At 42.9% G+C, this 10,437-nt stretch overlaps 1 protein-coding gene across 2 annotated transcripts in view; it reads left to right on the top strand.

Annotated features, from left to right (window-relative positions):
• The first annotated feature begins 296 nt into the window (after positions 1–296).
• Positions 297–10,437, top strand: part of ano2b (anoctamin 2b) — a 61,082-nt gene continuing 50,941 nt past the window's right edge. For both annotated transcript variants that reach the window (XM_031865659.1, XM_031865658.1), the window contains exons 1-2: positions 297–514; positions 3,457–3,891. In XM_031865659.1, the coding sequence (XP_031721519.1) occupies positions 482–514; positions 3,457–3,891 (468 nt within the window). In that variant the 5' untranslated portion in view covers positions 297–481. The remainder of the gene's footprint in view (positions 515–3,456; positions 3,892–10,437) is intronic.

Genomic DNA, 10,437 nt, shown 5'->3' with positions numbered 1-10,437 from the left:
ACAGTCTAAACCACACAGAGAAATCATTTAAATTTACATCAGTTTGGCAGGAATCCGTTTTTTCTTTTATTTTTAAAACGTCATTTTTGATGCTCAGCATCAAGACTGAAGGCAGACACTTTTTACAGCGTGGGATGCGCCGTGCCAAAAGCGCCGGCGGTGCGCAGCCATCCTCCAGATCACACAGTGGAATAGATGGGTATCACCAGCATGCGATCAGTCCACACGCGCAGCCTTTTAAATCTCACTCGTCTTTCTTTGACAACAACGATGAACTCTTGTGCAGATGAGCCGCTCTTGGACCGCGGACTAACTGGAGTGACCCCAGGTGTCATCCGGGGATGATGGGGATGAAGGTGGTGATGATGAATAGGGCTGTTTTTATCCGTGAGAACCGCCAACTTTCACTCCCTCTCTTCTTCTACTTCTACTACTTCTTCTTCTTCTTCTTCTTCTTCTCCGTGTGTCTTTAAAGCGCAACATGCAGATCTCCCCGAATGAAGACAAGATCCCTGTAAGTACAACCGTATCCATCCGCCGCCACTCTGTTGCTTTTCTCATTAGTGCTTTGTTTAATTAGCTTTGTGACTCGCAACCCACTTTAATCCTCTTCACAGCTATTTTACATTTGGCGACATTGTTGCAAACTCGGTGGTGCTGTTTACGGTGAGCTCACTCTAAACCGCTGTTCAGAAAGTGTTTCTGTAATTACTAATGTTGAGACTCAGACCCCCAATATACAGGCAACATACTACCCAACGACGAAATATTTTACGGTGTATTATTAAGATTTTAAGTGAGGTTCTGTAAAATATTTACAACCTTCCGACAACCTCCAGGTGACATTTTGTTGACCAACAAGAGTGCCTTGGAACCTACATGGCGCTAGCTAGGTGTTAAACAAATGTTGGAATATTTGCTATACATTCTTCTTTATGAAGACGTGTCAGCAGACAGAACCCCTTTGGGGAAAGTTCCAGAAGTTAATAGCTAACAGCCATGTGTTAGCATAGCCTACATGTATGTCTCAGCTGTGGAGAACTTCCAAAAACTTCTAGTGGATATTACTATTTTACTTGACAGTAGATGTTTCCACGTCACAGTGAATCTAGTTCAATTGATAACAGGTACTGTTATTTTTTTGACATTTGACAGTTTATCTAAGTGTACAGTTTATTGTTTGAAGAACACGTTTGCTGATTAGAGCTATGATGGAAATTATGTGAGGTCATCAAACTGTGTCTAAAATCACTCCAAGGTTCACTCATTTATTATTCTTCATTAAAAAAACACTCAATGGCTTATTCCATGAGAGGTATTTACATGTGGGGATTTTTGAGTGTGCTATATAGGGCATGATTTCCACACAATCAAATAAAATGGCAAACATTAAATGTAGTACATTTTGTAGTAAATAATAGAGTAATGCAGGAATGAGTCCTAAAACCTGGAAATGAGTCAGCATTTATGCTCTTCCGGTTCCCTCGTCTCGAAGTCACTGGGTTATTTGAATGTGTTTTTGGTTGGATGGGTAAAATAAGATATTTGTTTAACACAAGTTAAAGAGATTTTTAAGTTTTGACTTGACTTCATTATTGCTCTCCTAACTTTGTAAAACAAAATGTAACAAATAGATACATAGATAGAAATGTACTGAGTTGTTATCTATTAAATAATAGTATTCAATACCAAGTGGGCCTACAGTATTGTCATCAATAACCGATCCAGCTATTTGAATCAATATAGGACGCATAGATATCTGATCAGTATCGGTGCATCTCCCTTCTCTATATATGCCATGTTTTTGGGCACAACCCATGCAAACATTTTCGAAAGGTGTAAATTGTTTTACCCAAAGAGTGCAAGGAAGATATTAATCAGGCACAGTGTGTGCACGCCTTAGAAGAGGTCCAATCAGTCTAAATAAATGCAATTACCTGCATGGGAGGACCATGGGTACCAGGGGACCTTTAAATATTTTAGCTAATGTGGAATTGGAAGCAACACAAAGCATTATGGCCATATCTCTATGACAAGTATGATATATCCATGATGGTATACAAGACTTAAAGCTGTGACTGTTACATAGCTCCCATTCTATAGTGGGAGGTTGATTCAACTTGTTTGCTAGCTTATCAAACATCATCACACCTCTACAACACGCTAACAATGGATCAAATGACATTCTGACACAATTTAACATTGCAGAATGGGTTGTTCGTGAATCGACAAAGAACGAATCAATTCAAAACAGAAAGGTTATCGGCTTTACAGAAGAGAGTTTCGGCGTATTGTTTCGCTGTCCTGCCCACAACTCATGGCTCTCATAGGGTCGTTTTTAGCCGCAGAAAGCATCTGTTTTCAAAACTCTAAAAAGCCACGGTACACTACCTCAGCACCCACACAGCAGACAGACACAATTAGAAACTAGCTGCTGAACATAGCGTAGCATTTAGCCACTAAAGAGACAGATATTTCCCTTGGAAGTTGGATGAGACCACGGTGGAGACCAAAGGCAGAGCTAAAAGAAAGTGATTATAGGACGCCCGCTTGCCAGGTGGCCAGGAACACGGCTCTAAATGAATGCTCATGTTAAAAACTCCTGGCTTGTATACGTACGCAACTGCTTGCTAACACGTTCACCACATCGCTTTATAAGATGATGATATGTCAATGCTGTGTTCGCAAATTGTCACTGCTGCGCCCAAGTGGCCGGTCATTGCAGGGTTAAAAGATAGATTTTCCCACACATCTGAAACATATTTTGGAAGCATAGATAAAGCCTCCTCCGCTAGCATTCATTCTGTTTCAATTGGCAAAGCTACTGCACAGTGACATTGAAAGCTAGCCTGGTCTACTAAATGTGAAACTTGGTCATGTGCCCATCTATTTATCCATCTAATTTATATAAGTGATGTTGCGTTATTTATTGTCTCAACAAAATAAAAACCTAGTGACCTTCATGCGATATATAGAGCTGTGACCAACAAATAGAGTAGAATGTAACTTAGCATAAAGGCACAGCAAGCTGCCCTGCTGATAAGTAAGAAAGCTCCCTCTCATCATGCCCAAAGCCTATAGAGCGTTCCCTCCTGTGTCCTCCGTGTTTAGTCTCCCTCTCTACGTTCCCTCTGTCTAAATAAAGAATAAAACTGCCAGAGGTGAGCTGACTGCCCACTCTGCTGCTGAAGGTTCTCACTTCAGTGTTTTTGAGAACCTGCCAAAAGCCACTTCTGTTTGCGTGTGCTGACAGTGCAGTAGATGTTTAAGTCCATTCAAACGGTTCTTACGTAACGCCACTGCTGCGTAAAGGTCCTGAGCGTGCGCTCTTTAAACAATGCGTATTAGCTAGATTGATCGTCAGGTCTTGAAATGATGAATGCAAGTTGGTGCTACTGCAGTGCAGCTTACTGTATATTTTACATTCTTTTTTTGATTTCCCTTGGCTCCCTTCAGGTCGTGGGCCCACCTTCAAGCCCTCAGGGCAGCGAAGAGGGCCTTTACTTCTCTGACGGCAGGCGGAAAGTTGACTACGTCCTGGTCTTCCACCAGCGGCGGCACGGCTCCATACGATCTCGTGCCAGCACCTCAGTGTCACACGACAGGCTGTCCATCGTTTCCAACGGCAACTTTCCCCCCTCGGCGGGCTCGGATGCGGCGGCGGTGCCGGTGCTGGCGCCGATGCCGGTGCTGGTGCCGGTGCCGGCGGCCGGGAGAGGAGGCAGCGTACCAGGAGGGGAGGATGCGCGAGTCGGAGAGGTCTTCATGGAGCTCGGTGATGCGGGAGGGAGCGAGCCAACGGAGCCCGCCGACCACGAGATGCGTCTCATCAGGCAGGAATTTGAGGCCAGCCTGCTGGAGGCCGGCCTGGAGATAGAGAGAGACAGAGAGGTGAGTGTGCCTGTATGTGCCACGCCAACATCCATGTCCTCCCCTTCTTCTCTTCTCCAAGGCACTGTACGATAATGTCCAATATTATAACGTGATGTCTGTTCATCGGTTATTGCTGAGCGGCTTGTTAGGCACTAATTCTGTCGGTCAACGGTTAAGGGTCGGCTATCAGTCAGAAAGGAAAAATCTAAATGAGCAACCCTAATTAAATGCCCTGTGGGAAACTCCTGATGAACAACCTTGGTCTGAAACTAGTTGTTTGTTCAAACATCTTGACATTAGCTAATAGTGGACAGTTAAACCTATTTAGGGACAGCATAACAAGTCGTTAACATTGGCGTATTATCACCTTAGTTGATACGGTGAACAGGTTAGGAAACAATTAAACCTACAAACAGGAAGTAGCATTAATATTCATACGGAGTGCTGTCTCTTGCAAACTCTCCTTAGAGCTGAGGGGAACCGCAGAGTCGGCTGATTCTTCTCTGTGGATTCGCCCCACTGAGAGACAAGTTTCACATTTCTTATTTCTCTTTTGTCCTGTTGTTAACTTAAAAACATTGATTTGTGCCGCATTAAGTAAACTATAGAGCATAAGTAGACAATGCTGGTCAGTCAGCGGATAAAGATGTTAAAGCATTGTGTTTTAATCAAGATTGTTGATCTTTTTGGATCACAATACCCGGAGAAGCAACCAGGAGTATCATTTCAGGCATTAACCAGCAGCCTGGAGTTTGATACTTGAGTTTAGAGGAATTTTCAAGATAAACACTGACACAGGATCTGATGTAACTCTGTCTTGAGCTATTTGAGGTGAGCGCCTACATGGGAACCTGGCTCAGATGGTACAGTAGAGGAAAGAGGTGGGTGAGACTCACTCGATGTGTTGTTGAGGATGTAAGGTGGCTATTACGCCAGCAAGAGCCTAGTGTCACGAGGAGCTGTCTATTCAACTCTGAAATGTATCTTTTACGTTTCATGTACCGTCGTTTTTCTGCCTTCCTTAGACACCTTGCTGCTGTTGGACAAAATAATAGCAACACCACCTAAAAGTGTGTGTCATAACTCTCATTAAATCAACAAAATACCTCCAACACACTGTATAGCAATACAATCTGATGCACAGGTAGGCTCAGACTCAGTTAAAGCATATGAATAAAGTATTTCCTCTCAACCACAAATGTGACGACGGATCATATGAATCTTATAAATATGATCTGTTTAACCACAGTACCACCAAACCCTCATTTATGGGTCAATTTCTTCACAAATTACACTCCGGGTTCACCATGCGATATGACTGCAGTTGGCAGAGTCAGTCCAAAGGACATGGTGAGCACAAGGTTTAAACATCCTACAGAAAAGGGCATAAACATCTGGAATGAAAAGCATTGTTTTTTATGGTTTTATGAATTAACCAGAGGATTTTCTCAGTAATTCTGAGAAAAACCCTGCTCTGTTCTTTGGATTTAATGAGGTTATTTTTGTAATTTCTGAGAAAAGTTTTCATAAAAAACAATCTGCTCATTATCATCTCGGTAATTCTGTAAAAGCTTTTCAATGAATTAGAATCCTGCAAGAACCTGTAATATACATGAGAGCTTTATTTTCATGGAAGCAAATGTCCCACAAAATGTCCCACAAAATGTCCCACAAAATGTCCCGCCTGCTTAGGTTAATCCAGCACTGAGAAACCGATGAAGAATGACGTGAATGCAACTTAAGCACAATTGCCTGATTGTCTCCAGAGACACCACAGAGCCAGACTGAATGTCTGGAACTCAAACCAAAACAAAGCTGGATTAAACTAAACAGATGTGAGACGTTTGCTTCTAAGAAATCGAGCTCTTGAGTAAATGAGAGCTTCTCTTGGGATTTTATGATATATTGTTCATTCAGACAATCAAATCAGGATTTTCTTTCCTTGAAAACCTGCCTCAGATTATCTTGTTAATTCATAAAAACAGAGCAAATATTTCTTTTCTCAATTGAATGCATTAGGCATCCATATAAACATGTCCATGCTGGCTTCTTTATTGCCACGCTGGTTCTGGTTTAGACACCTTGGGCTCCTGGGCCAAGGGGTCAAGCCTTAAATATATGTAGTTAGAGTTTTTTTTATAGTAGAATGGTTTTGCCAAAGAGAAAAAGTCTAAATTATAGATAGCATTGGGAAATAGTGGCAGCATAGGATGTCAAACATGGACAAAGTACACCAGCAAAGAAAAAGGTGATGAAGTTGAAGCTCACCAAAAGAAACATGACAGGATTTTTTTTCATCAACACCAAATCTTTCTAAAAACCGACCCCAGAATAATAATAATACTATAAAAAGTGGTATTTAAAGAATGGCAGGGTCCTGTGTCAGAAACAGCTTGTATCCAGGGCAACACACACACATGCATAAATTGGTGCAGGCTGCACCACACCTGCAAACCTGAGCAATGGAGAAAAAGTGTGGTGAGTCATTCACAAACACTTGCTCTTAGGACAAAGGGAACCTTCAACCAACAATGTTGACAGCCATTAGTGTGGATCTGTGTTGATCCTGTGGACGGCGTAAAGACTGGCGACAGTCCTGCCTGCTCTAAATATATCGAGCATGATATTTTACAAGACCAGGCTGATTGAATTGATCTCAGAAAAGCATTTTGTCTGTATCTCTTTATAAGTTAGAGTTACTTCCTCTCACGTAATGTAAATACAGTTTGGGATTGTGTTTATTTTGGTGTCCACGTGAGGGCCTGTGAGCCGGCAGACTTAAGTATTCCAGTGGTAATTTTGTGCAATGTGCAAATGTGCAAATCACTTCGCTGAGAGTGTGTGTTACGTTGCAACCGCTGCTTGCGCGTGAGAGTGTGTAGTTCAATCCTGCTTTTGGTTTGTTTGTGTGTGTGTGTGTGTGTGTGTGTGTGTGTGTGTGTGTGTGTGAGTAGTAGGCGCTTGGCACCTGTTCTGTGCGCTGTGTGTTCTGGTAGTGGGGCTGCAGTTAAGTTCCACTTGTTACCAACTGAACTACTGCTGCACTTTGGCTTCTACACTGAGAGGAGTCTCTGGCGTCAGCTGTTGGAAGCTGCAAGAAATGGTTTATATCCCTAATAATAGAGATGTTCTGATCAAGTACTGAGAACCAATACCAGCGCGTTAATATATAATCCCTATATTATATATATACACATACGTATGTTTTATTAATATATATTTTTATTTATACATGTATATATACGTATATTATAAGCTACTAAGTGCTAGTGTCATAACTCCAGCTTATCTTATATCTATTTCATATTGCTGTGATATTGCTGTGAAAGCATCTCCTTCAAACAAACTTTATTTATTCAGGTTTCTCGCCAAAAACTACAAGACTACATTTGAACGCATCGTGTCAGCTGGGACCGCCTCCAGCGCCTGAGTAGGATAAGCGGTTCAGATAATGGACGGATGATAGAGTCTGGTTATAATTCCCCTTCGCCCAGTGAAAAATGTTCTACCGGACGGAGCTTGAACGCGTCACAATGCAACTCAAAGCAACCACCGTTAACGTTAACGTTAGCTGTTAGCTTCATTCAGCCGAGCGGGACCGTGTGTGCTGACCCACCGGCCCGTTCAATTGCTCCCGGGTGCAGGGCAGCCTTTAACCACAGGTGTGTAATTGTAGTTTGCACATGTGCAGCAGCGACCGGGCAAGACGTACAGATCGGGTGGCAAGTGACTCGTGTTGCACTGACAATGAGCTGCTGCATTGGAGGCATTTCCAATCCCCAATATTATTAGAAATAGCAACAATGATACAATCGTGAGCAGTGGGCTCACAATGTTCAGGGAAAAGTTATCTTCACTTAAAATGCAGGACAGGAGGACTTTAAACCACTCTACAGTATTAGGGTTTGCTCTGTGTGTGTGTGTGTGTGTGTGTGTGTGTGTGTGTGTGTGTGTGTGTCCCTATTTCCCTCAATACATGTGACTGTGTGTGCGCTGGCTGGCAGCCAGTTGGCCGTGTGTGTGTGTGGTCTGCGGGCTAGCAATAATCAGATTGTTGACAGTGTGGCCACGGAGCCTAAGCCAGGATGGGATCAGCTGACTGACTGGTGGCTCTTCATCTCATCTCAGGGATTTGAGGGGTATAGATCGAATCTGCGCGTCCAACATAAAGAGGGGAGACTTGTGTTCCAGGATCCCTCATTAGTGTGGAGGGGTACTCTTACAGGTGACTGACAAACATAATTACACTCCTTCCATCGGCTGGATTGCGGTTGGAGGCGGCGCCGGCTGAGAGAAGGAACATTTTCTGATAATAACTAATAATAAGTGAGCGGTTTCACTTAATCGCTCACAAGGATATGATCAGAAAGGGGTGATGCGTTTTGTCGCCTTAGTCTGCGTGCGGATCATAAAATGATGGAGCAAATTAAAGCTGGGTAACTTTGTTTTAACTTTTTGCACCAGCGTCCAAAAACTGGTGATGCGTCTGCACCAGAATGAGGCAATGGAAACAGATTCTCTCCACTAATTAGAAATACATGAACTTACATTACCGACGTCGTGGTACTTGTTTAGGGATTATTGTTAATCTAAGATCTTGGTTGACACCGTTTGTGGGCCTGGGATTGAATGACGAACCCCAAATCTCCCTTTACTCCATCTCACTCCACCCAAAATGATCATTTAGCATTTAAAAATATTTAGCCTAGTTGAATAGGACTCCTCAGTTTGGCTTCGTTGAAAATGTGGCACTGAATGAACCAACCAACCACCCAGCTGTTATCGGCGACCAGGTCAACAAAGATCATGACGTTGTGATTTCCATAGTCAGTACTTACTGTTTAACCACTGGTTAGCATACATACATTCATATCTTGAACATATTTAAGTTCTTAATGTATATCTTTTTTTTATTAATGTGGGCGTTGTACCGACCTAACTTCTCCTTCTCGTGTCCAACCTGTTTGACTTCAGAGTTAATCGGATGCGTAAATGTCAAACTTGTTGCCTGTGTCTGAGGATTATTGAGTTGACCTTCGATCTCTGAGGGACATCCTCTTCCAGAACACTTTTGATTAAATCCAGGCGAGCTGTTAATTGGAGGAGCGGAGCTGGGACCTTTGCAGAGTTGAGTCTGTTGGGAAACAGAATGAGCAGAATGATTCTCTCCCCACAAATGAACTGCAAGAAAAGAGGAGGAGGAGGAGGAGCACACTCCTCCGTGTGTGCTACACCTGTCTGTGTTATTTCTTTTATGATAGACAAATTTGTTTGAAACAATTATTGTCCTAAGGAACCTTAATGTGTCCATTTTGAAAGAACTTCATTGTCTCACGTGAGGACGCTGTTTTTTTGGTTTGTATGGAAGTTCCAAATCATTTATTTTACTTTAAATAACATAATCAAATGTCATGAAGGACGGTATGTTATTGTAAACCATTTCTTAATTGAATTTACCAACAATTACTGTGTCATGATATGTACCGTTACCGTGATAAACAATTACATTTATTATCTGATAGAAGATTTTTGAGCTGTCCATTGTCTTATTCCCGACGGTCATGGATATATTAGTGTATACTGTAGTAGAAATCGCTTAATGGCAAGCACATTAGCCAAGAGAGTTAGCTTCCAGGTTTGCTAATGCGTTGTATAGCCCACTGCACATGCACATCAGACTATACATGGGGATGACGTCACACACGTGGCCATAGCCTCGGCGCTGAGAACCTCACAGCTGTCCTGCCTACGTCTCTTCTATAGTGGTGGTCTGTGGGGAAAATGCTTTCTGGGCCTCAAGAGATTTCATAGCTCTCTTAATACAACCCATGCTTCGGGGTGGTGGTGGGAGTCTATCCCAGAATGCACTGGGAGAAGACAGACAGACCAATTTAGTTTGGACTTTTCGAGGAGATGCATCCCCTGTTGCTCCAGTTACAAGATAAAACTCCTTCACAGACAAGCTATTCATTTACTGAAAGGCGACAGAAAGACACGTTTTGAAGTGTAAGCATGATCGTCACTATGGCAACTCCAAACTCCACGTAATAGGGATGCGCCCAAACTCTTATCAAGTTACATTTTGGTCCTTCTTTTCAGTTTTTCAGTTCTGTTATGCTATCCATGCACTGAAAGTAAATGCTTTGCATGATCTTGTGAGTTGGATGCTTATTTGTGTGATGCAACAGGTAGCCTGTAGTCGTAGAAAACTGTATATCCCCACAGCCGACCACCTGCAGGTCTGGAGGAGCTCAACTGAACCCAGTTCATAACTTCTACTAGTAACCACCTTCCATGCCATATTTGTTGTGGTGTGTCTCTCTCTCTGTCTTCATTGGTCCTTTTCTCTGTGATCCACGCAGTCTCCATCTCGCTCACTCGCCCTCCGTCTCCTTCTTTTCTCTCATTCTCACCAACCACACTCCTTTGTACTCTCTCTCTCTTCTCTCACCACTTCACTCTCTGCTCAGCCATCCCGTTGCCCGATCACCTTCTCATATTCAATGCCCCCCCCCCCCATTCAAAGACGCCCCTGGCTGCGTCCTAGTTCCCCCCCCCCCCACA

This window comes from Anarrhichthys ocellatus, unplaced genomic scaffold (genome assembly GCF_004355925.1).
Source record: "Anarrhichthys ocellatus isolate YVR2014 unplaced genomic scaffold, GSC_Weel_1.0 scaffold33, whole genome shotgun sequence".
NCBI lineage: Eukaryota > Metazoa > Chordata > Actinopteri > Perciformes > Anarhichadidae > Anarrhichthys > Anarrhichthys ocellatus.
This window is presented reverse-complemented; position numbering and strand designations above follow the sequence as displayed.